Genomic DNA, 26,710 nt, shown 5'->3' on the forward strand with positions numbered 1-26,710 from the left:
GCATGGTTTTTCTCATGCAAACACATTAATCTGTTTGCCAAAACGGGAGGACTGACTGCTTTTGTTTTATTTTAGGTTGATTCAGGAAGAAAAAGAAAACACAGAGCAGCGGGCAGAGGAGATTGAAAGTCGAGTTGGCAGTGGAAGTCTAGACAATCTTGGTCGTTTTAGATCAATGAGCTCCATTCCCCCGTACCCTGCTTCCTCGCTTGCTAGCTCCTCCCCTCCGGGCAGTGGGCGCTCCACCCCACGAAGGATCCCTCACAGCCCAGCCCGGGAAGTGGACAGACTGGGCGTCATGACCCTTGTACGTATCTGCCCTTTCCCTGCTGTGGCTGCCCTCAGCATACCTGTATGAAATTTTGGACACTACAAATCTACCCACAAGAAAATCAAGTACATTCATTATTCTAAGAGGTTCAAGATTATAAAAACTAGTTACTATTTAATCATTCAATTATGACAAACTAATTTTAACATTTGGGGCTGGGCGTGGTGGCTCATGCCTGTGATTCCTCACACTTTGGGAGACTGAGGTGGGCAGATCAGTTGAGCCCAGGAGGTCAAAACCAGCTGGGCAACATGGCAAAACCCTGTCTTTACAAAAAGTAGCTGGGCATGGTGGTGTATGCCTGTAGTCCCAGCTACTCTGGAGGCTGAGGTGGGAGGATCACCTGAGCCCAGGAGGTCGAGGCTACAGTGAGCCATGATTGCATCACTGCCCTCCAGCCTGGGCAGCAGAGTGAGACCCTATCTCAAAACAAATCCCAAAAAACATAAAAAAATTTTTTTAATATTTGGATGACCAGGCTAGCATGCCACCATTTGTTTGTGTGACATGAGGCATGACAACTGTGCAAAAGTACAGCAGCCAGAAGGGGAAATATTTTCTGTTTTCTAGGAAAAACCACTTAGCAAAAGTAAATAAAGGCAGACATCAGAGCATATGGGAAAATGTACAAAGGGAGTCAGTGCATTTCTTTCTTTTTGTAGTGCCCAACCAGCTTCCAGGGCATCTACTACCAAAGAAAAAAAAAAGGGAAAAAATGCAAAATGGGTTCTGCATGTGAAGCCATGAACAAGCCAGCTGCTTCATGGCTCCCTAAGGAAGCAGATGGGCTTCTTCCCTTCGCAGCTTAGGGTCACCTCTCACCTGGAAATGCGATGACTTTCTGGTGTTTGGTGTTTGCAAAGTGTGCAGGTCTGAGGAATGTTTAAAACTTTCCTGTGGGCCTGGCACGGTGTCTCACGCCTGTAATCCCAGCAAGTTTGGGAGGTCAAGGTAGGAGGATTGCTTGAGCTAGGAGTTAAGAGACCAGCCTGGGCAACATAATGAGAACCCCATCTTTATTTAAAAAAAACAAAAACAAAAAACTATCTTGTATATTTAGGATTTGTCAGTGTGTTGTCAATGAAATATTTCATAATTAGATGATTTGCTTTTTAACTGCACTTCTATCATATTTTTTCCCGTTACCATCTATTTTCATTTTTAGTTGTGTTGTTAGCCAGCATGCAATTCAATTGACGGTGAATCATTTTAGTGGCATATGAGGTGGTAACTAGTCTATTTTGCAGTGTTTTGAAATACTGTTTTTATAATTTACATCATCTAATTAGGTAATATTTTAAACTCTTTGACTGTTTTATTTGTGGTTTTGTGCTTATTTCTGTCCAGAGAATTTGTAAAAGCAGTTGTGTATATTTATATATTTTTTCTGGTTTTGTAATTCTGTATGCTGGCTGACAGTCTCTATGCTTCCGTCATTGGTTTTGATTTCCTGTCATCCTTTTGTTTTATTATTTTAGCCATCTCCAGATTCATTTTTAATCCAGACCTCAGGTCCCCATCAGTCTGTAGTTTACTCATCCACCTCCCCTCCCAGTTCCACCCCATGCTATAGCGATTCTTCACAGCATGCTCAGGTAACCCCGCAACTGTGTGTGTTCGATCATGTGTGAGTCTGTGCTGTGATGACTTTATTAATGGGTTGCCTTTTTCTTAGTTAAAAGTATCTTTTTCTCAATGATAATAAATTTAAATTAGTGTATTACTATATAGTAAGTATGGATACAGGCAAGACATAGGTGTTTAAGAGTGTTTTTACTCAAGTTATGTAGGATTTCTGTAATTCGTAAGTGTTTCCTACATAAATAATCTATCTAAGCATAGAATTAATGGAAGCTGTTTATGCAGACAGTATGCTTTCTGGTTCTGATGATTGTATTCAAGACTGTAAATCTCATCAGCTTGTTGAATCTCATCAGCTACTGTCTCTAATAGGTTATTTTTAAATTAAAATATCTTACTTGAATCATAGGATGGATGTAAAGATTCTACCTAACATTATGCTAGCTTTTGTTCTTATATATTTTCACAGGATACCTTGCTTTAAGCAATAACTTTATTTTTGAGAAGTGGTAAATCAAATTCTAGGTAAGGATTTTACATTAATGTCCAACAGGTGATTAACTAAAAGTAGGTTTGTTCAGTTTTATAATTGGTATTGCAGTAACTTCCTCATCAGTTGGAATATTTTAAATTATAACATGGATTTTATTAAAGAAAACTAAGTTATAGAGAGATTTGGCTTAGAATAGATGATTGTTAGGGCCGTTTATTATATAGAATGCCATATTTTAATAAAACACAAGAAATAGAATTTTATCTAAGTAATAATTTATAGTGTTTCTCTAGTAAACCTTTAATAACTTGTATTTAAATTTTTTGGTGAAAAAATGGTTCTATGTCCAGTTACATTTTCTCTAAATCCTGTGTCCTGTCATTTCTATTTTAATATATTTGCTTATACTGATCCTTGAATTTCTAACTTCAAAGTGTATAGTAAATCTGGTTTATCTTCATTTCTTTGCATGCATCTGTCAGCCTAGTGATTTAAGGAAACATCGTAGAAAGGTAAATTATTTAGTAATTTAACGTATCTTTGTATCTCAATAATGTATTGAAGAGTACCTATCATATTTTACATAAATATAGCATTATGTAGTTGTATAATAATGAATGGTTGGCTTTTTAATGGAAGTGTTTAAAGTGACCTAGCACCTTACTAGATGATGGTTCTACTGGAAATTAGTCCTTAGCGGTTTTCACGGAACTCTGGGACAAATGTAACAGTTTGCCATTCTCTCACCTTTTCAGCCTTCTAGTCATCACATGCTTGTTTATGGTAGACATAGTTTTAAAAATAAGAAATGACTCATGCAAAGCTATAGATTGTAGATTCGGGGGGACCCATTTTTGTAATAATCACAGCTAGCGTTGGGCTCTTGCTGTATGCCGGGCACTGTGCTGAGTGCTTCCCCAGTCTGGTACAGGCTGAGTGTCCCTGATCTGAGATGCTCAGGGCCAGAGGTATTTCAGATATCAGATTTGTTTGAATTTTGAAATATTTGCATTACACTTACTAGTTGAGCCTCTGAAATCTGAAAATCCAAAATCTGAAATGCTCCATTGACCATTTCCTTCAAGCATCATGTCAGCACTCAAATTAGAGATTTTGGAGCATTTTGAATTTCAAATTTTTGGGTTTGGGATGCTCAACCCGTATTTAATCCCCATACACACATCCCTGTGAGGTTACTGTTGTTATCCCCATTTTACAGATGTGGAAACTAAAGCTTAGGCCCCACAGTGCACAGTGCTGATTTGAGTTCAGATTTGTCTGATTTCAAAATCTGACAGTTGACCACTTCACCATCTAGCCTTACTTGCCTCAGATACTCTGACCTCCCTGGCAGCATTCCCACAGAAGGAGGCCCAAGACCACTTCTCTTTAGAGATAACTGGATTGGGCCTTCCTGTTCTCGAAGGAAGTAGAGTACATTAAGAGCAGATCTGCTCGGTGGCTGTTCTTTATGTTGACCCAAAATCTCCCCCTCATAACTTTCACGCTCTGGTCTGTATTCTGTGCCGCTGTCTGAAACCCGCCTGATGGTGCGGCGACTGGACAGCTGTTTAGATACCTAAAGGCATCTGTCTCTGACAGAAGCGTGGGACCTGGTCAGCAGCTGTCTGTGAGCTCTCTGTTGGGTGATTTAGTGAAACTGCTTGAGTTCGGATCCCAGTTTAATCACTGATGAGTTTGTGAACTGGGGTCTGTTTCTACCTCGGTTTGCTCTCCTGAGAAGTGAAGATGATGATAGAACAGTGCCACTTAAAGTGGCATTGGACCTGTGGCTGGCTGTGGTGAGATAAGGAGCTTACACCAGCAGCAAAAGACACAGAGCACGGCCTTCAGTTCAGCTGACTTCTATTGGATTGTGTTTTTTTATTTTGTGATAGCAAGATTTTCTCAGTGAAGGAAGCAGCATGTTGACTGATACTTAGGCATGATAATCTGGCCCTGTTGGTCACTGGTAACTTCAGCATGCTGCTTGGTGGCTTTGAGGAGCCTAGTCCTCGGGTGGTTGTGAGGTTAAACCAGGGGTGCGTGCAGAGTGCCAGGCCTGGTGCCAGACCTAGTCCACAGAAGACTGTCGCCTTCCTTCTCTGTGTCAGTGGTGTTGGTGTGGACCAAGAGGATTTCCCTGCTCTCTAGTAGGCCTGAGCTGGGATGGCGGCGGAAGTCTGGCACGTGACAGCACTGCAGCGTGTGGAGGAGTGCAGAGGGCAGCGTGTAGGGGAGTGTGGAGGGTGGTGTGTGGAGGGATGCGGTGGGCAGCGCTGGCCAGGCCCTCGGGGCTTTCCCCAGACTGTTAACAGCTTACAGCCGGCTGCATGTCAGCGTGCCCTGTACCCTGTTTTTGGTTTTGTTTTTTTAAAACAGATGATTGTTTTAACCTGAATTTTGAAACTTAAGCTTAATATTGATAATTTGTAGCTATGAAAGCCTTTCATTGTCTTGTGATTGTCACTGGAAATTAGGAAAGGATGCAGGATTCATTTGCATTTTAACTGTTAGTTGAGATTGTGTCCTAAATGAGCACAGCTCCATTTTGCATTGAATGCACTTGGTCCTTCCTGAGCCACAGTGGGGCTACAGTAGGATTGATATACTTTACACAATCCCATTTAAAAAGCAGAAGTTCAAACTGAGCCCAGTGGTACATGCTTGTAGTCCCACCTACTTTGGAGGCCGAGGCAGAAGGATCAGTTGAGCACAGGAGTTTGAGGCCGTAATGCAAAATGATTACATCTGCAAATAGCCACTGCAGTCTGGCCTGGGAATCGTAGCAAGAACCTGGCTCTTAAAAATTTTTTTAATAAAATAAAGTTCACCGTTCAAGTCTTGCTATTTATAGTAATGCTTGCTCAACGTGTTTTATGAAATCTAGACCCAATCAAAACCAGAAAACACAAATGTATAAGCAGGATCTGCCTAGACCCTGCAGGGGTAAGACTGTTCACTGTTGTTGCCACCATCCTGCTCCCTCAGCACATGGGCATATTCATGCTCCACTGCAAAAACAAAAAACCCTGGGAGTCTGACAAAGATCATCTTGTAATGATAAGCCTGGAAGTATTTTCTTTTAAGCCATATTGAAGAAAAATGTTTAAACTGCATAGAAGTGCTTCAATTTATAGTGTCCAGTCCAAACATTATTGAGAATTATGAGCCATACACATGTGTATGGGGGGCCATGGGCTGTTCTTACTTATTTTTTACCCTTTCAGACAAAAAAGTATTTGGCAATTTTGCCCAAGAGGTTTCTGCCCTCTCTAGAGTGTCTTTCGAAGTACATCAGGAGGTAAACGTTACTGCTGGCTCTTCATTAGTGCGAGTTAATGCTGTCTGACATTTGTAACGATATGGTTTATAGGTGTTGTTCGGATCTCTGCTGCCCCTTCAGTGACTGTCCCCATAATGTGCCTCGGATAACCTTGGGCTGCATGGAGGAGGCTGAGGATGAGGGGCATCCCTGTGTCCTGCTGGGCCCAGCGCACGCTCATGGGGAGGCAGACCAGGAGTCTGACGGCTCTGTGGTGCTGTGCTGCGTGGCCCTTCAGAATGGTGCCAGACTGAAATAAGACTTTCTGTGCTGGCAGAAAGCACAGCGAATCGATTTTCAAAGAAGTTTATGGCTATAATTTAAGGCCTGAGTTTTTCACAGTCTGCTATTAACTGACTTTGCGCTTCTCTCACCCTTCAGTTGCCACCTTCCAGAGAAGAGGTACGAGATGACAAGACAACCATAAAGTGTGAAACCTCCCCGCCTTCCTCCCCGAGAGCCCTTCGGTTAGACCGGCTGCACAAAGGGGCGCTGCACACCGTCAGCCAGGAGGACATCAGGGACATAAGGAAGTAAGGAGCCTGCAGCAGCCCCGTGCAGAGCATACTTGTCTTTTCGTTTCCAGTGTTGAGAAATCGACGACTCTTTTCTTGAATAAAACAGTGATTTTCTAGAATTGTCTATTAATTCAGTTGAGTGTATTTACATGTTACACTTAGAATGCCTACCACTGCTCTGGGCTATAGTGAAATCCAGCAGAAAATGCATATCTGTTTGGGCAAGCTTAGTTTGGAAAGGAAGGAGTTAAATGATATCAGCAAGTTTTGGAAAAACTTCATGTCTTCAGAGTCTACAAATTGACTACTTTCTATTCTTGATGGAGAGTTTGGCAAGCAAATGACAGGCTTGGGATTGGAACCGCCCTCTAGGACAACCCGTGCCTTTCAGACACCCTCTTGCGCCTTTTGTAAGCTGTGGAGAGTTCCAAGTTGTACTTACCCATTTATTGAGTGTCCCCACTCAGGAAACCAATCAGCTGTTTTGTTACTAGTATGCCATCTATGCTCTCTTTTTTTTTTTTCTTTTTGAGACAGTCTCGCTCTGTTGTCCAGGCTGGAGTGCAGTGGCGTGATCTTGGCTCACCACAGCCTCCGCCTCCCAGGTAGCTGGGACTGCAGGCGCACGCCACCATGCCCAGCTACTTTTTGTATTTTTAGTAAAGATGGGGTATTACCGTGCTGGCCAGGCTGGTCTTGAACTCCTGAGCTCGTGATCCACCCACCTTGGCCTCCCAAAATGCTGGCATTACAGGCGTGAGCCACCACGCCCAGCCCTTTTTTTTTTTTTTGAGACGGAGTCTCGCTCTGTCGCCCGGGCTGGAATGCAGTGGCCAGATCGCAGCTCACTGCAAGCTACGCCTCCTGGGTTTACGCCATTCTCCTGCCTCAGCCTCCCGCGTAGCTGGGACTACAGGCGCCCACCACCTCGCCCAGCTAGTTTTTTGTATTTTTTAGTAGAGACGGGGTTTCACCGTGTTAGCCAGGATGGTCTCGAACTCCTGACCTTGTGATCCGCCCGTCTCGGCCTCCCAAAGTGCTGGGATTACAGGCTTGAGCCACCGTGCCTGGCCTCCAGCCCTCTTTTTTCAAACTCCATTGGATTTCAGTTCCGTGCCAGGCAATATGCAGGGGAGGCCTGTATGTTAATTTTTGCAGTAACCCCTCAGGCAGTTAACATTGCCACGTTTCTCAGCTGAGCAGAGTAATGCTCAGGGCAGTTGTGGGAGCTGCTGGAGGGGTAGCAGGCAGACCACTGAGTTTTGGAACCTGATGGCGCGGAGTCAGGGCCTCCCCTGGAGGGAAGGGGAGCTCCGTGGCAGAGTTTCAGCTGCCCAGAATGGGTCTCTGTGCTGGCCTCACCGGGAGCATCCCTTTGTCATGCATGATGCACTTGGTGAGGAAGATGTGTGTGAAAGAGACTGGAAGTGCTTGTAGGGAAGTTTGCAACTGTTAATATGTGAAGTACCCTACAAGGACACATGGTAAAGATCCGTTTTCTTTCCTCAAAGCTCCACAGGCTCCCAGGACGGTCCGGTGAGCAATCCCAGCAGTAGCAACAGTAGCCAGGACTCGCTCCACAAAGCCCCAAAGAAGAAAGGCATTAAGTCCTCCATTGGCCGCTTGTTTGGCAAGAAAGAAAAGGGCCGACCTGGACAAACCGGCAAAGAAGCATTAGGACAAGGTTGGTTGGTTTTCCGCACCCTTCGCAGCAGCCAGGGGTCGGGGAGGAAGGCACTGCCTTCGGGGCCAGCAGTTCCCACGCGGTGCTCCGGCAGCCGTGTGCTCTCCAGGGAGCAGCAGCTGTGAAGGCATGGGAGCTAGAGAGCAGCGGTTTATGCTCACTTGCCACTCAGGGACCACATGTTTTCTGTCTTTGAGCATTTTTGTCTTGCGCATTTGGTTGTCTAGTCAGAAACTTAGGCTTAAGAAATGATTTCCCTCTGAACCTGCAAATATTCATCCGCCTATTTATGAAAACATAGAACTTTGTCATGCTGATTTTTACTTCTGGGCTGTTCTGCTTCCTCATAGCTGGCGTTTCCGAGACAGATAATTCATCTCAGGATGCCTTGGGACTTAGCAAATTGGGAGGACAGGCTGAAAAAAATCGTAAACTTCAAAAAAAGTAAGCTTTGTATTCTTTCTTCATCTCATTGAATGGTTTTCAGTTGTGCCTAAGCTCTAAGTAGTGTTCGTTAATTATAATATGTAGCTATGTATATATACGTTGTATTCTGAAAGCTTTACCTACAGCCTTAGTTAAGGCGTACTTTCTGGAAGATTTAGAGTGTTTGTGAAATTTCGAAGAAACTCACACTGGTATCCCTGTTGTCTTGGAAAGTTGTCCAACTAGGAGACAGGGTGGGTGAGAGTTGGACTCGGCTGCCTGAGCACTGGAGTCGGCCCTGGCGCCTGCTCAGGTTCGGTTTGTGACGTCGAGGAAGTGACTTAGCATCTCTGTGCTTCAGTTTTCTCATCTGTAAAGTGGGGACCCTAGTAGTACATACCTTGTATGGCTTTTATGAGAATTAAATGGGATGATATGCATGAAGTTATTTAAACAGTGCCAGCAAGTCATAAACAAGTTGTAACTGTGGCCACTACGGCAACTGTTGTTTCCCAGCGTTCAGGATTTGCTCTTCATGCTAGTAATCTGCCTGAAACATTTGTCATGTTGCATTTTTTTCTCTTCTGTAGATTTTGTACTTTTATCTCAGAGAGACTCCAGATTTTATAGCCTGTTTATTAAGTTTTAATTCTAAACTAAGTCTGCTTCTGACAATAAGCTGTAATATTTGGGATGGCTTTCAACAAAGGAGCACAGGCATTGTGATGCCCCGGGGTGAGGGCATGGAGGAATCGGGTTCCTGTCCCTGGGCCTTCTGGGATGCGGGGTGAGTTGTGTGTTGGCTGACTGTAGATGAACTAGATAGGCTGAGACAATGCCCGAGTGAGCTAACAAACGAAGAACAAAACTAAAGCCACTTCTGCAATAAAATAGGCAGTTTGTGTAGTCTGTGGGGTAAGGCCTGAGCTTGAGAAATGTGGAAGATGGTAACGCCAGGCTTTGAGACAGGGCGAAACTTGATGGGCGGTGTGATGACTCTGACTGTGGAAAAAATCATCTGGCCACTTTTAAGTGCCCTGAGAAACCAACGCTCATCTAGAAATTGGGGCCCAAAGACACTGGTTCCCAGAAGCACCAGAGCCTGCAGGGACCCTTTGCCCTAGAGGCCCCTTTGCCTTTAGCCCCCAGAGTTGCCAGCTGATTTTTTCTGTTGTGAAATCTGTCTCATTTTAGTTTTCTTTTCAAAGCCTTTATAAATAACTTTATTGATTATATTTTAGGTAAAATGCTCTTATGTTAACAATACCATGGGAATACTCAGGTTTTTTGGTTTCCTGTAAATGGAAATTTATAGAAACCACTTAACAGCAAAATCTGATTTGAACATTGCTATGCTTGAACTGTGTAAGAATGTTTTTTTTGTTTGTTTGCTTTTGAGACGGAGTCTCACTCTGTCGCCCAGGCTGGAGTGCAGTGGTGCGATCTTGGTTCACTGCAAGCTCCACTTCCTGTGGTCACGCCATTCTCCTGCCTCAGCCTCCCGAGTAGCTGGGACTACAGGCGCCCGCCACCACGCCCAGCTAATTTTTTTGTATTTTTAGTAGAGACGGGGTTTCACGGTGTTAGCCAGGATGGTCTCCATCTCCTGACCTCATGATCCACCCACCTCGGCCTCCCAAAGTGCTGGGATTACAGGCATGAGCCACCGTGCCCAGCCAAGAATGTTTTAAAATAACTTGGGTAATTGCCATTTGGCCCTGTGAAACTTAATGTTAGGACTAAACTTTCTGCCTCCTGGAAACATCCTAGGAAAATTTCATTCCTTAGAGTTTGCTAATGTTACTGTTTTTATTATAGTAAGTATGAGGAAGTGAAATAAAACTTCTGTCCTTTATGTTGTGCTTGGGATCCATGTGGAAGTTCTGAAATGTACTAGCTCCTTAGTGGGGAAAATTTCCAAGTACAAAGATTTATTTGTCTGACTATAGAGGGCAGTTTCATTTCTTTCACTTAAACTGAGATAACATTGATTTTAGAAAAAGTGCTTTATTGATTGATTGACTGATTTAGATGAAGTCTCTCACTGTGTCGCCCAGGCTGGAGTGCAGTGGCACAATTCTGGCTCACTGCAACCTCCACCTTCTGGTTTCAAGTGATTCTCCTGCCTCAGCCTCCCAATAGCTGGAATATTACAAGTGCGTGCCACCATGCCCAGCTAATTTTTTTGAATTTTTAGTAGAGACAGGGTTTTACCATGTTGGCCAGGCTAGTTTCGAATTCCTGACCTCAAGTGAGCTGTCCACCTCTGCCTCCCAAACTGTTGAGATTACAGGCGTGAGCCACCACGCCCGGCCTAAAGTATCTACATATAAATGTGAAAAAAAGTTTGCGTTTTCCGGAAAAAGTATTATGTGAATACAGTTTAATATTTATGCCATTCTTAAGAATGAAATTATATTTCTCAGAATTATTTTCTTCTTCTTAACCCCTGATTTAACTCAAAAGTGTGCTTTTAACTGCAAAATTTACACAGCCAGATGCTTTCACTTACAGAGAATCTAAGGAACCTGGTGAGTTTGGTGGCAAGCTGATTTCAAGTTTTGTAAGACACAGCGTGGTGGGCGCATTTGGTACCTGGGATACGTGGTAGTGAACCCGCAAGTCGGGGCTGGCTGTGCTAGAGACATTCATCAGCTTTGATAGTGCATAGTGATTCCACAGCACTTCTGGAATTCCCCAGGGTTACTGAAACGCCATCTCTCGAAGTAACCTTGCTTTTAAAGTGTTCCCTTTTCATGTTCTCCTTTTTGTCTTCCTAGTGCTTTCTCAGGGTAAGCAGACTCGGGAGATTTGCTGGGCTGAGTGTGGGCAGTCACCAGCCACAGGCTCTATGCTGAGCTTCCTGAGAGGATCTTTTTATTTTTTTATTTTTGCCCTTGCAAAATAAAAGAAGGCCCTTGCATGGTTGCCCAGGCTGAAGTGCAGTGGCACATTCACCACTCACTGCAGCCTTGACTTTTATTTTTAGTAGAGACAGCGGTCTCACTGTGTTGACTAGGCTGGTCTTGAACTCCTGGCCGCAAGTGATCTTCCTGCCTCTGCCTCTCAAAGTGTTGGGATTATAGGTGTGAGCCATCACACCTGGCCCAAGGATCCTTTTAGTTTTGCATGAGAAATGCTGATTCCATCCATTTCTCATCAGGGCGAGCCTACATCTTTCCTCAGGATTCTGCCAGTGTGCCATGGCCATGGAGCGTGGGAGGGGCTATGCCTGGGTCACAGAACCGTACTTGTGGTGGTGGTATTTTTTTATGGTTTTTGGAGAGGGTCCTGCTCTGTCACCCAGGTGGCAGCTGTACCTGTGAAAGCAAGTCTCGTTCACTGTGCAGGGTGCAGGGGACTGAAAAGCTTCAGCCTTATGAAAGCAAGGCAATATATTTAGTTTGGATAGTTAAATGAAAGTACTTCCTCCCTATCCCTTACATACTGTGTGATCAGCAAAAACTCACACAAGCTTCTCATTATGAAAGACTTTACCATTATGCTATGTCTTAATTATAAAATGTACAACATTATTCACAAATTCTATGACCTTTTTGCATTATAGCATTCTCAGTAGCCAGTGAAAGAGCCAAGTCTGAGATCAAGCAATAAAGGAGGAATGTAGTTGTTCATGTAAAGGAATAGCCCAGAGGGCCAGGGTGGAGTGGCCTCAGCCATCTCCAAGTTCTGGACTCTGCGTCCCCTCGACACAGGGGACTTCTTCCATGATGGGAACAGTCCCCCCAGAGAAAACAGGGGCTCTGGTGTTCCCACCTGGAGTGTCAGCCCAGGGGTAAGGTCCCATGTTTGATCTTAAAGATCATGGACTGGTCTGATAGGGGAGGGGAGCCAGGACACACACTGAGGCCTGGGCCCACCACCCAGATGGGGTCTCCTCTGCCTTCTCCCTAACTTCCTGTGACTCTTACACACATCCGTCTACCCCCACTGTTTTAACACTGTTTCCACTGTTGCTTCTGGACCCAGAAGCGTCTCCATTCTGGAAAAGACTTTATAAAAGCTAGCGATCATTGCCAGGAAGACGGTACTGGTGAAGTCCAGGACAGTGTACACCAGTCTCCGAGTAATAGAAGTAAAGAATTATTTTTTGACAATTATTTTTGTTTACAGTGAGTATCTATTACATGTTAAAAAATGAAGTCTCTGGCAGAGTGCCAAGGCTGAGCATAAGCTGGAAACCCTCCTGACTTGGCAGCAGTCAGATCCTCCTGCTCCTTGGCCAGGCCACGGACGCTCAAGGCCTTTAGCAGTTAACCAGATTGTCAGCGTTCGGAGCTTTTTCTGGGATTGATGTGGCAGGAATTACCTGTACTACTTCCTAGACCCACCAGTGTGTGAAGGAAGCTCTACTGACTGTTGTTGAGGGGCATTTGTCCCAAGGGAACGGAAAGCAGGGTTTCAGCCACCACCTGGTGACTGGTGCCACGCAGTGCGCCCTTCCTCCCAACCCCTTCATTTCACGTCTTGCGATACCACTTCATACTCCTAAGAAAAGTCTGCTGCTATTGAAATGTATTGAAGAGCCAATGTCAAATTTTTAGAAATAAGAGATTCTGTGGTATGTCTTACAGAAATTATCATAGAAAAAATGGACTAAAAGCAGCCTAGGGATGTTTAAATGACTTGGGGATATCTTTATGTACAAACCAAATGTACGTGTCCTCTCCGTTACAATGACATCTTCCCTCTGAGGCTTTTTATTTTTTTAAACAATTAGCCTCTTTGAAAGCCTTGTAGGTAAACACTTGAGAAATAAAATGAGATTCACCAAGCTTATAGTGTTATTTCTCAAATACCTATGTTAGACAACATTATGTTAACCGTGGGTATTTAAAAATGAGGCATATAGAATATTTCCGATCACATAAAGAGATCTGTGGCAGGACTGACGCCTGCCTGCCTCTTTGTGGTCACCAGTGACACATGGATTCTTGCATTCAGGATTCCCCTGCACTGAGAAAACTGTTAGGGTTTCAAATCTCGCGGGTAGGAGGCCTGTGGGTTAAGCCACAGATGACCCAGTGACTTGATTCAGCAAGTAATCAGCTAAATCGCAGTGTAGCCATCCACTGCTTGCCTGCTAGATTAGATCATAACATTGTAGTGTTAAAAAGCTGCAATATTCTTTTTCCTTCTTCCTTTGGGTGAATGCTGAACATTTTAAAGAGTCTCATTGAGATAGGCTGCTTTGTTTAGACCAAGGTGTGGTTTCCTCTTTCCAGATAGTTGTCTTCATTGTTTAAAAAGGGAATAGTGATTGTTTTCCTTGAATGTCCTATACCTTGGATGTGAAGGCTCCGCTGCTGTTTTTTTTTGTTGTTGATTTTTTTTTTTGTTTTGATTTTTGAGATAGAGTCGTGCTCTGTCACCCAGGCTGGAGTGCAATAGCATGATCTCAGCTCACTGCAAACTCTGCCTCCGGGGTTCAAGTGATTCTCCTTCCTCAGCCTCCCGAGTAGCTGTGATTACAGGCATGCGCCACCATGTCCAGTTAATTTTTTGTATTTTTTAGTAGAGATGGGGTTTCACCGTGTTAGCCAGGATGGTCTCGATCTCCTGACCTCGTGATCCGCCTGCCTCAGCCTCCCAAAGCGCTGGGGTTACAGGCATGAGCCACTGCACCCGGCCTCTGCTGGTGTTTTTAAAGTTGGTAATAATTCTTTGATTCTGTAAGGAGGTGGGGATTCTGTAGAGAATCAGAGGGAGTCATTCAGTGTTTTCTCACTCAGGCATTCTTTGTAGTATGCACAGAACTAATGTGGAACGGATGGTGTTGATAATGTAAAGCTGTAGAAGATGAAAGGAAAATGATGAGAATTTATAGTCGTGTCTCAGAGTCTGTGGGGGATTGGTTCCAGGACCCCTCCTGAAGACCCAAATCCATGGAAGCTTAAGTCTCCTGTATAAAATGTCACGATATTTCCATATAACATAGGCATAGTCTCCCATAGACTTCAAATCGTCTCTAGGTTCCTTACAATACCCAGTGGAATGTAAATGCTTTGTAAATAGCTGTTGTGCTGTATTGATTTTTATTGTTTTTTCCCACTGAGTATTTTTGATCTACAGTTGGTTGAATGTGTGGATGTGGAAGCCACAGATACAGAGGGCAGACTGCATACTGTTAGACTTTTGCAAATGCTCAGAACACTTTGTTAACTTATTTTATATATGCATATAATAGTGGTTCCTTGATTTTGTTTTTGGTTTTGCTGGTTTTAATTTTTGTTTTTTAGAGATAGGGTCTCACTCTGTTGCCTAGGCTGGAGTGCAGTGGCACAGTCATGGCTTACTGTAGCCTCGGCCTCCTGGGCTCAGGCAGTCCTTCCACCTCAGCCTCCCAAGTAGATGAGACTACAGGCATGCGTCACCATGCCTGGCTAATTCTTTTTAATTTCTTTTTTAATTTTTGTAGAGATGCATCTTATTATATTGCCCAGGCTGCTCTTGAACTACTGGCCTCAAGCAGTCTTCCTGCCTCTCAGCCTCCTGAGCAGCTGGGACTACAGGGGTGTGCCACTACACCACGCTAATGTTTAAAATTTTTTGTAGAGATGGGGTCTCGCTGTGTTGTCTAGGCTGGTCTTGAACTCCTGGGCTCAAGTGGTCCTCCCGCCTCTGCCTCCCAAAGAGCTGGGATTACAGGTGAGAGCTACCATGCCTGGCTGATTTTCTAATTTTCTGTATCTTCTCCTTTGTAGGCATGAATTGTTGGAGGAAGCCCGGAGACAAGGTTTACCTTTTGCCCAATGGGACGGGCCAACGGTTGTGGTCTGGCTGGAGGTACATCCTTCATTTAACACGCAGTTGCATGGGTTACAGTATGTGAACTTGCAGTTGTGCCTTGTAGACTGTACCTCACTGTGCTGCCTTCCGCTTTCCGCTTCCAGCTCTGGGTTGGGATGCCAGCCTGGTATGTGGCTGCCTGCCGAGCAAACGTGAAAAGCGGGGCCATCATGTCGGCCCTGTCCGACACGGAGATCCAGCGTGAGATTGGCATCAGCAACCCCCTGCACAGACTGAAGCTGAGGCTGGCCATCCAGGAGATCATGTCGCTGACCAGCCCGTCTGCCCCGCCTACGTCTAGAACGGTACGTTCAGAGACAACCCCTGCATTCTTTGGAAACAGGGAATGCCTCTCTGAAGGTATCACTGCCCTGTTTACGTTGCTTCTCCAGTTCCTTAACAGCACATCAAGTATAGTTCTAATTCAAAATTTTAGCATCAAATACATTAGGACTTTTAATTTTGGGGGAATTGGATGGTCAAAGAAACTTTATTAAATGCTTTTATGAAAGATTGGCTAGAATGGCATCGTACTATAAAAATATGAGGTTTTTTAGACATAGAAAAGCAATTACAAATTTATGAAAATATGAAATATGAAAATACCAAAAAATTGGTAGAGACGGGAGTCTCGCTGTGTTGCCTAGGCTGGTCTTGCACTCCTGGGCTCAAGCAGTCCTCCCGCCTCAGCCTTCCAATGTGCTGGGATTACAGGCATGAGCCACCACGCCCGGCTGAGTTTATCAAAATTGAATCAGTCTAAGGGCCTCTTGAAGGAAAAAGTTAATATTTTAAGGACACATTTTATAATTGTTTTGAATTTCATTTTTCAGTTTTTGTGATTCAAACTGAATGAGTAATTAATATATATAAAGATATTTGTTAAGCCAATTATAGTGTGTTTTTAAATGTTACTGGAATATAATATACATATAGAGAAACACACATATGAGTGAACAGTTAAATGATTTGTAAGTCAGCATCCACTGTGTGGTCCATGCCTACGCTGAAAAATGGGATCTGACCAGGGCTCTGAAGACCTCCTGCTCCTTGTGAGGCGCTGCCCCTTCCCTAGGGGTGAGTGCTGTCTCCCGACGCCGGAGACTGCTCTGTTTGTTTCGTTCCTTATGTGGATAAACAAGACCATGTAGTATTCACTCTCTTGTATCTGGCTTCTTTCACTTCATGTTATGTCTGTGAATTCATCCGTATCATTCTATGTGTAAGCAGCATCTTGAGTAAAATTTTTGTGTCTAGTTCAGAGGACTGGCTCTTCCAGGCTTCTTAGAAGCACCCATTTATTTATGTATTTATGTATTTCTGTATTTATTTAAGTTCTGTAGTTTTTAGAGGCAGGGTCTTACTCTGTCACCCAGGCTGGAGTGCAGTGGTTCACTCATAGCTCACTGCAGCCTCAACCTCTTGGCTTCAAGCGATCCTCCCACCTCAGCCTCCCAAATACTTGGGACTACAGGTGTGCACCACCACACCCAGCTAATTTCTAAAAACTTTTTAGAGACAGGGTCTTGCTATGTTGACCAGGCTGGTCTGGAACTCCTGGCCTCAAGTAGTCCTCCTGCCTGCCTCAGCGTCCCTGAGTGCTGAAGTTACAGGTGTGAGCCACCATGCCCAGCCAGAAGCATCCTTTGAAATATAGCTGACATACTAGTAAGAGATACTTGTTATCCCACCGTCAAAACTGATCCCTAAGGAATTTTTGTATTTTTTGTAGAGAGGGGTCTCACTGTGTTGCCTAGGCTGGTCTGGAACTCCTGGGCTCAAGCGATCCTCCTGCCTCAGACTCCCAAGTAGCTGTGACTACAGGCATGCACAGCCATGCCTGGAAAAGATCCCTAAAGAATTCTAATCCTCCCTTCCCCATCATTCCAGTTTGTGGACAATTTTTTAAAATAAAACTAAAGGGAAAATAAAGATGAGATCACTGGTTGCCTTATAACCAGTGTTTTACTGTATTTGATTTGTTTGGCCTGTAGGTATTTTCCGTTTGGGGAGCTCAGGACCCTGGGAGCTCAGGATTTCAAACAGTTCACAAATCTGCAAATGTTCATCCAACATGAGCTGTACTCATACAGTTTCTCTCCATGTGGGAAGTCCCTGAAAGCCCTTAAAAAGGGTTATCCTACTTGAAAAGAAGGACTATGTTAATAAAAACACGAATGGTTATTGGGAGATAAGGGCAGGCCAACTCCAGATGTATGAGGTTCAGACTTTTTACACTGGCTGGATTCCCAGTCCCTGCTTTTAGTCTCCTCAGGAGAAAAGAAATTGTCGTTGCGACGAAGAGCCTCCCAGGCTCACCTCTCCAAGGAGCCCATCAGCACTGGATTCAGGGCTCCCAGTTACCTTACAAAACAAGTTTGAGTTTCATGCTGGGTTCTTTGTTGTTAATCTGTTTTAACTATATTGAATCAATAGTTACTTAAGAATTACTCAAAGTTTCCAGAAGTACACAACGTGTTTTCTTCTCTTGATATTTCACACACCTCGGGTAAGCGTGGCATCTGAAGCTCTGGGCATCGTGTGCTCTTCTCCTGGTGGTGTTGACCACACGGTGTTAACAGGGAATGGTTATTCTGTACGGGCATCTAAACTGAAAAGTGAGAAGAGCGAACTTTGCCTCCTCGGCCCCTTCTCTGTGCCTGTGGCTTATGCGTGTGCCCCTCTCCTCTTTGTCACTGCTTTCCTTGCCCTGGATGTGGTTGGTGCACTGGGGTCACCTTAGACCACAGGAAATGTCTGGTTAACACACGAAGAGATGGAAACGCTCGCAGCCACGCCGCAAACGGTTAGTCACGCACCACAGCCTGCACTCCTCCCGGCGCGTTTTCCACTTAAGACCGTCTGGGTTCTTTGCCTTTTTGTTGAAAACAAAAATGTTATTTTCCATTCAATTGTTCCAGATAAGTATTTCCTTTAGTTATTAGTTGAATGTGTAAGTAGAATTTGTATTGTGTTTTAGATTTTTTCCAGGAACTTAAAGTTGGTAGACTCTCTCTTTAGAATAGCTTTAATCTAGCTCTCTTTTTGGAGAGATCTCAGTTGAGCCTCCGTGTGTCTGTGTGGCCCTTTCTCCTTCCATGGATGTGCTTGGCATGGAGAGAGTCAGCTCCTTGCATGAGAAGTTGAAATTGTTGGTTTTGCATGAGTTTTGCATGATGCTTTGCTAGTCTGAACTTTTTCACTCAGTGAAGCTGCATCTTCCCTGCAGAGTTGCTTTGCCTGCACTACTGAGCTCACCAATACTAATAGTTATGTTCTTTTGCATTCCTAACCACGTAACCCCAGGAAGATGAGGAGGGAAGCTGGGCTCAGGTTGGAGTCTTTCTGTAATATATTCTTCACTACATGTACAGCAGCAAAAAGCAATTGGAGTATGAAAACTTGTGTAATCTACTTTTTTTGATGTTTATAGCATCTCAAATTTATTCAGAGTACAGGATTGTTAATGATTTGAAAGCACTGGTGAAGCAAAGCATAGGATTAAAGAGTACGTCTCATGGACAATTTTGAACATTTCTCATATGGTGCCATGGCAGTTATTTTTAATTAATATAGATTGCTTTGTTTAACATATGATCTTTTATACAAAGTCTTGTGACTTAGGCAGCTTCTGAGATTATGTATGTAATTTCCTGGTAGGGTAACGTTAATTACAAGATATACTGATGGGGAAATGGTGTTCTAAGAAATTTCCAAACATAAAAATTGGCATAGTGACTTTTCCTCTGTGTCTTTGTGTTGATTTTTTTACTGAATACTATCCTAATACTATGTCCACTTAAAGATTTTCTTACTAATGGAATCCTAAGGCATTAAGCCTCTTCTCGAGTACTGTACATTTGAATTTTCAGCTGCTCAATTCTTTAACTCACCAAAAGCTCTATCACAACTGTTTTGCATTCTGTATGTTCAGACAGCTTGCCGAAATGTCAGCGGTTGCTTCTGTGCGATGCCACCAGCCTTCTGTGGTCAGGGTGTGTATCTCAGTGGCCCATCGCAGCCATGAGGCATGGACAGGCAGTTGTAGAGGCTTTCCCGAATGGACTGTATCCAAGGGCTTCAGAAGAATCATTTTATATCTGAAAAGAATCAAAAGGATTTTAAGTCATAATTTTCCTGATTACGAGGTGATAATTGAAGCAGCTGTTTCCTTTTCTTGGCACTCCTAAAATCTAGCCCATTAGCCTGTCCCCACACCTTTTTTTATTTTTTATTTTTTTTAACCAAATAGAGTAGCTATAATGTGATTCTGTGGGCTTTTTTCTCTCTTGATTTAAGCATTCTGTGCCTCTCCTCCAGATAAATAACCTCATTGTTTAACTTGTTAGATATCTCTCTACAGGACCAATAATGACCATAAATGAATTATATAGGGTACATTTCATAATTACTTAAATTTCAGTATATTTTCCACCAAGTAGCAGAACTTGGTTAATACTTCAGTATGAAATTGCCTGAGTCAGAGACATGAAGTGTAAATGTAATAAGCTTGAGCTTGCTCTTTGCAGTGAAAATACAAACAAGACTGAGCTGTGGTGATGACTCCAGAACTAGCCGACATGCAGTCTAGTGGAAGCTCGTATCACTTTTCCCTCCTTCCTCCTTCCTGTCTTCCAGATGGGACTGCCACCTGCTGCCAAGGGCAGTACACAGTGGCCAGCTCTTAAACCGGGGAGAACTTTGAGCTGCCCCTAGACACTCAGGAGGAAAACATCAAGGCGTGCTCAAAACCATGTATACCTCATTTGACAAATAGTAAGAGTGCTGGCTGCGCGGAACATCTGTGAGCAGGACACCCGTGGTTCCCCCATCATGGAGCTCCCATTTTATGGAGTTCATAAAACTGGGTTGTACGTGTGACTGTTTCAGTGATGGGAATAAACACTGTGCAGTGGGTGTCTCTTCTAGTTCGGATGTTCTCTTGACTGAGATCACCTGGTATGTTTTTTTTCCAGAAGGCTGCTAACGCAGCCCAGGAGAAGAGGTGGGTCTCCCTGGGATGGAGCCTGAGCCTTCTGGGAGTTTATGTTAAAGGCCACTTCAGGAGTCTGAGCAGAGCATATAATGAGGAAACAGAAACAAGTAGGGTTCTGCTTCCATGCAGTTTTCTATTTAGACATTTCCTTTGTTTAATTTCCCCATTTAAGAATACATAATCAGCAAGCAAGAAAATAATACCATATATCCATGCTACACGTATCAGGCCTGGGCCAGGTGCGGTGCGTGGCTCACGCCTGTAATCCCAGCACTTTGGGAGGCCAAGGCAGGTGGATCACTTTCAGCCCAGGAGTTCAAGACCAGCCTGGGCAACATGGGAAAACCCTGTCTCTACAAAGAATATAACAATTAGCCAGGTATCGGTGGCTTGAGACTGTAGTCCCAGCTGTTTGGGAGGCTTAGGCTGGAAAATCGCTTGAGCCCGGAAATTGGAGGTTGCAGTAAGCCGAGATCATGCCACTGCACTCCAACCTGGGTGACAGAGCAAGACCCTGTCTCAAAATAAATAAATAAATAAATATCAGGCCTGTAAGGGTAAGGTTTAGAAGAGTGAAACAAGCACGGTGATACTGTTAGATAGCTTGATGATTACCCAAAAATGTTTGGCATATTTCTTTCTTTTTAGAGAAAGTGGTGAAGCATTTTTTTTTCTAGTAGAATTTAAACATTCTTTGTTAGAATTTGAGTTATTGCTTCTAGCTTGGACCAAATAACAAATGATACTGGAAGCCAGAGTTTCCAGACCAACGTGGTGTTAGTTGAGAGCCATTACAAAGATCCCATAATGTAACTGCAGAATTCCTGTGACCATAACTTAGTCTTCCTCAGCTGGAGACTTCAGGTACCTCAGGTACCTTCCTTCGGTATGTGTGTGTATGTAAGGTGTTGGTTATTTTTTATTGTATACATTTCGCATGCATTCTGTTAGATTTATCCCTGAGGATTTTACAGGTTTTGATGCCACTATAAATGGTACTTTTTAAATTTCAGTTTTCAGTTCATTGCTAGTATTTAGAAGTATAGTTCATTTTTATAAATTGGCCTTGTATCCTGCAGCTTTGCTTAAACCCACTTATTCCGATAGCTATTTTGTAGATTGCTTTTCTACATTGATAATGTTGTCTTCTTCAAATAAAGACAATTTTATTTCTTTTGTAATTTATGTGCTTTTTATTTCTCTTTCTTGACCTATGACAGTGGCTAGGATTTCCAGTACAGTGTAGAATGGAAGTGGTGAGAGTAGACATCCTTAGTTTGTTCCTTATCTTAGGAGAAACACATTCAGTCTTTTTTTTTTTTTTTTTTTTTTAAAGAGACAGGATTTCACCATGTTTCCCAGGCTGTTCTCAAACTCCTGACCTCAAGTGACGCACCCACCTCTGCCTCTCAAAGTGCTGGGATTATAGGCATGAGCCGCTATGCCCAGCTGAACATTCAGTCTTTTACATTAAGTATGATGTTCGCTGTAGGGTTTTTGTAGATGCCTTTATCCAGTTGAGGCACTTTTTTCTTACATTTCCGGAATGCTTGGAGTTCCACAAATGATGACAAATCTTGTCAAATGCTTATTCTGCATCTTTTGAGATGATATGGTTTTTTTCAGTCTCTTCATATGGGGAGTTTCATTTCAAATGTTGAATCAACTTATGTTTCTAGAATAATAAGCCATACTTTTCATGATATCTTATTGTTTTAACATATTGTTGATTTGGCAATATTTTGTTACATATTTTTGGATCTGCCTGAGGGCTATTGATCTATAGTTCTGTTACATCTTTGGTTTTGCTCTCAGGATAATGCTGGCCTCATAGAATGAGATAAGGTGTTTCAGACTTTTTTGGAACACTTCATGTAGAATTGTGGTTATTTATTTATGTTGATAAATGTTTGGTAAAATTCAGTGAAGCTATCTTGGGTAGAGATTTTCTTTTTTGTATGTTGGAAGATTTATGATTACAACTTCAGGTTCTAATAGAGATGCGTGTTACCTGTTTCTGAGAAGCTTTGGTAGTTTATCTTTTAAGAAATGTGTCCACTTCATCTAAGTTGCTTAAAATTGTCCACAGTATTCTCTTATTCTTTCAATGTCAATTGAATCTTTATTGATGTCCCCTTTTTGTTGTTATTGTCTTTGTTTTTGAGACAAGATCTCACTGTGTTGCCCAGGCTAGTCTCAGACACCTGGGCTCAAGCCATCCTCTGCTTCAGCCTGCTGAGTAGCTGAAGTTACCGGCATGTGCCACCACACCTGGCTGCCCTCTTACTTTTTTTTTTTTTGAGATGGGGTCTCGCTCTGTTGCCCAGACTGCAACCTCCGCCTCCCGGTTCAAGCAATTTTCATGCCTCAGCCTCCCAAGTAGCTGGGATTACAGGCGTGTGCCACCATGCCTGGCTAATTTTTGTATTTTTAGTAGAGATGAGGTTTTGCCCTGTTGGCCAGGCTGGTCCCCTCTTTCATTCTTGATAGTGGTGATTTATGTCTTCTGTTTTGTCTTATGTAGTTCGGCTAGGGTTTGTTAATTTGATGAATATTTATGAAGTACTAGATTTTCATTTCACTGGTTTATTTGCTGTTATTTTTCTGTTTTCTGTTTCATTGATTTCTGCTTTTTTACCTTCTTCCTTCTGCTTGCTGGGGATTTCATTTGTTCTTCTAGTTTAAGTTTTAATTTTTTTTATTTTGAGACAGAGTCTCGCTCTATCCCCCAGGCTGGAGTACAGTGGCACGGTCTCGGCTCACTGCATCCTCCACCTCCCGGGTTCAATCCATTCTCCTGCCTTAGCCTCCCGAGTAGCTGGAACTGCGGGCACATGCCACCATGCCCAGCTAATTTTTGTATTTTTAGTAGAGATGGGATTTCACTATGTTGGTGAGGCTGGTCTCGAACTCCTGACCAAAGGTGATCCGCCTGCCTCGGCCTCCCAGAGTGCTAGGATTACAGGTGTGAGCCACTGCACCAGCCTAGTTTAAGTTTTTAAAAGCAGACTCTTGGATCACTGATTTTCTAGGTCTTTGTGCATTGATAATCCTTTGATATTATGATTTTTGCTCTCAAGGTATTGTTCTAACCATTTCCCACAATTTTTGAATTTTTTAAAAGTTTCTTTAAAAATATTTTCTGGTGGGGTGCAGTGGCTCACGCCTGTAATCCTAGCAGTTTGGGAGGCGGAGGTGGGTGGTGGATCACTTGAGGTCAGGAGTTTGAGACCAGTCTGGCTGGCCAACATGGCGAAACCCCATCTCTACTAAAAATACAAAAATTAGTTGGGTGTGGTGGCTTGTGCTTGTAATCCCAGCTACTCGGGAGGCTGAGGCAAGAGAATGACTTGAACCCTGGAAGCGAGGTTGCAGTGATCCGAGATCGCACCACTGCACTCCAGCCTGTGTGACAGAGGGAACAATTTCCCCTTGTAATTTCTTGATGTGAATTATTTAGAAGTATGCTAATTTTAAAATATTTAGTAGGGGGTTCTAGATAGCGTTTCATTATTGATTTCTAATTTCTGTTGAAGTCAAGAGAACGTACCTTGATTTCAGTCTCTTTAAGTATGTTGAGATTTGTCTGTCTTCGAGAAATATACTATACAGATAGTAAAAGAATATACTGTTGTTGGGTGGCGTGTTCTATCTTCTGTTGGGTGAAGTGTTTTATCTTCTGTTGTTGGATGGTGTGTCCTATATTCTGTTGTAGAGTGGAGTGTCTGATATTCGGTTGTTGGGTGGCGTGTTCTATATTTTGTTGTCAGGTGGCGTGTTCTATATTCTGTTATCGGTTGGCGTGTTCTGTATTCTGTTGTCAGGTGGCGTGTTCTATATTCTGTTGTCAGGTGGCGCATTCTATATTCTGTTGTTGGGTGGATTGTTCTATATTCTGTTGTTGGGTGGCGTGTTCTATATTCTGTTGTTGGGTGGTGTGTTCTATATTCTGTTGTTGGGTGGCGTGTTCTATATTCTGTTGTTGGGTGGATTGTTGTATATTGTGTTGTTGGGTGGATTGTTGTATATTGTGTTGTTGGGTGGCATGTTGTATATTCTGTTTGTTGGATGGCGTGTTGTATATTCTGTTGTTGGGTGGCGTGTTCTATATTCTGTTGTTGGTGGATTGTTCTATATTCTGTTGGTGGTGGAGTGTTCTGTATTCTGTTGGTGGTGGATTGTTCTATATTCTGTTGTTGGGTGGATTGTTCTATATTCTGTTGGTGGTGGCGTGTTCTATATTCTGTTGTTGGGTGGTGTGTTCTATCTTCTGTTGGGTGGCGTGTTCTATATTCTGTTGTTGGGTGGCGTGTTCTATATTCTGTTGTTGGGTGGCATGTTCTATATTCTGTTGTTGGGTGGATTGTTCTATATTCGGTTGTTGGGTGGCACGTTCTGTATTCTGTTGTTGGGTGGCGTGTTCTGTATTCGGTTGTTGGGTGGCGTGTTCTGTATTCTGTTGTTGGGTGGATTGTTCTATATTCTTTTGTTGGGTGGATTGTTGTATATTCTGTTGTTGGGTGGCGTGTTCTGTCTTCTGTTGTTGGGTGCCGTGTTCTAGATTCTCTTGTTGGGTGGAGTGTTCTGTATTCTCTTGTTGGGTGGCGTGTTCTATCTTCTGTTGTTGGGTGGAGTGTTCTATATTCCGTTGTTGGGTGGATGTTCTATATTCTGTTGTTCGGTGGTGTGTTCTGTATTCTCTTTTTGGGTGGTGTGTTCTGTATTCTGTTGTTGGGTGATGTGTTCTGTATTCTGTTGTTTGGATGGCACATTCTATATTCTGTTGTTGGGCGCCGTGTTCTACATTCTGTTACTGGGTGGAGTGTTCTATATTCTGTTGTTGGGTAGTGTGTTCTACGAAATGTCAGGTCAGGTTGGTTAAGGGTTGTTAGTTTAGGTTTTCTATATTCTTGGTTTTTTCTTTTTTTGCTCTTTTCATCAATTGCTATGAGAAAGAAGTGTTGAATTTTTTCAACTGTAATTGTGGATTTGCATGTTTCCCCATTCAGTCCTATTGGTTGTTGCTTTATCTCTTCTCTAAAACTATATTTTAACTCACTTTTACTGATTTTGAAATAGATTTTTTGTTTAGGAAAACAAACTGTTAAAATGTAAACCAACCAGAGATAATTTTAGGGAGCAGTGTTTAATTGAGCCTTCAAACTTGTTCATGAGTCGTGATCAATCTTTGTTGTCGTATTATTATATTAAAAACTATTTCAGAGAGTAAATTTGTAGCCAGGTACAGTTTTTTTGTAGTTTGATTAAAAGTTAAATTTATCACAATGAATCATATATTTTAATGTTACGATTCCTGTTGTATAAAATTTTACTAACAAATTTAAAAGGTGAGAAGAAGAGATCAAATTGTTTTGCAGTTATAAAATTATCATTAGTTTAGCCTTTGAGAATATAGGTAATAGATTAAAAATTCTTTAAAAATGATTTAAACTGCTTTTGAGACTTCCTCCATAACTGACCTTTTCCATTTATGAAAAGCAGACACTCGCCTATGGGGACATGAACCATGAGTGGATCGGCAACGAGTGGCTCCCCAGCCTGGGCCTACCCCAGTACCGTAGCTACTTCATGGAGTGCCTTGTAGACGCCAGGATGCTGGACCACTTGACCAAGAAAGACCTTCGAGGGCAGCTGAAAATGGTCGACAGTTTTCACAGGTAACTTAATGGAGATAGTTCTTACTAATTGGCTAAGATTTTTCACTGTTTCCATCTCTAAATCATCTCTCTTTTCTTCCAAATAGAAACAGTTTCCAGTGTGGAATTATGTGCCTGAGAAGGTTAAATTATGACCGGAAAGAACTGGAAAGAAAAAGAGAAGAAAGTCAGAGTGAAATAAAAGGCTAGTACATGACATTTAATTGATTTAGTTCACTCCTACTTGCTGGTGTGTTTGCAGCCTCGGTGACTTCCTGTTTTCAAAAAAATCAAGAAAGGCTAAATTTAAGTGGAGAAAACTAGTCTAGTGTCATTGCAGAGGAGGGCTGGATGAAGATGAGTGCTTTTGACATCCTCTTCCACAGCCAGAGAACTGTTCCCTGTGTTCTCACACCTCAGTCTGGAGGTTAAATGTCTCAGGCTAATCATTTCCTATGAGTTGAGAGTTTTCCTTTGGTCATGGCCTGTGTACTCCTTCACTCCGAAATGTTGTTCCACACTGTTAGATAACAACAGAGCAAAGCTCACTTGATGATTCAAGTGTAAGAAATATGACTGGGGGCTTATCCAAGGGGTTCAGGAACACAGGAAAGCTCCGTGCAGTTCTGCTCCCAGAGTGGAAGGAGAAGCAGCGTCCACATTTCAGCCAGTCCTTGAAGAAGGTGGAGGAGCTGCTTAGGGTAAGGAAAAGGCATTTCAGTTGGAAAATACAGGCCAGGGAGGTGTTAGAGGACGTGGGACATTCATCCAGAAGACGTGGAGTTGGTTCTCTTCTCTATTGGGGAGCCTCTCACTCGGTACTCAAATTTATTTGTTTATTGATTTATTTATTTTATTTTGAGACAAGGTCTCGCTGTCTAGCCCAGGC

At 42.9% G+C, this 26,710-nt stretch overlaps 1 protein-coding gene across 5 annotated transcripts in view; it reads left to right on the plus strand.

Moving 5' to 3' along the window:
• Window positions 1-26,710, plus strand: part of PPFIA1 (PPFI scaffold protein A1) — a 116,274-nt gene that overhangs the window by 78,507 nt on the left and 11,057 nt on the right. For 3 of the 5 annotated variants that reach the window (XM_017887113.1, XM_017887117.1, XM_017887125.1), the window contains 8 exons: window positions 76-307; window positions 6,112-6,263; window positions 7,760-7,932; window positions 8,283-8,376; window positions 15,084-15,165; window positions 15,273-15,473; window positions 25,667-25,842; window positions 25,929-26,026. In XM_017887113.1, coding sequence (XP_017742602.1) covers window positions 76-307; window positions 6,112-6,263; window positions 7,760-7,932; window positions 8,283-8,376; window positions 15,084-15,165; window positions 15,273-15,473; window positions 25,667-25,842; window positions 25,929-26,026 — 1,208 coding nt within the window. Of the gene's footprint in view, window positions 1-75; window positions 308-1,809; window positions 1,927-2,887; window positions 2,918-6,111; window positions 6,264-7,759; window positions 7,933-8,282; window positions 8,377-15,083; window positions 15,166-15,272; window positions 15,474-17,911; window positions 17,975-18,474; window positions 18,502-25,666; window positions 25,843-25,928; window positions 26,027-26,710 lie in introns of all 5 variants that reach the window. The other 2 variants (XM_017887105.1, XM_017887108.1) reach the window with 2 other exon arrangements.

This window comes from Rhinopithecus bieti, unplaced genomic scaffold (genome assembly GCF_001698545.2).
Source record: "Rhinopithecus bieti isolate Rb0 unplaced genomic scaffold, ASM169854v2 scaffold_1014, whole genome shotgun sequence".
NCBI lineage: Eukaryota > Metazoa > Chordata > Mammalia > Primates > Cercopithecidae > Rhinopithecus > Rhinopithecus bieti.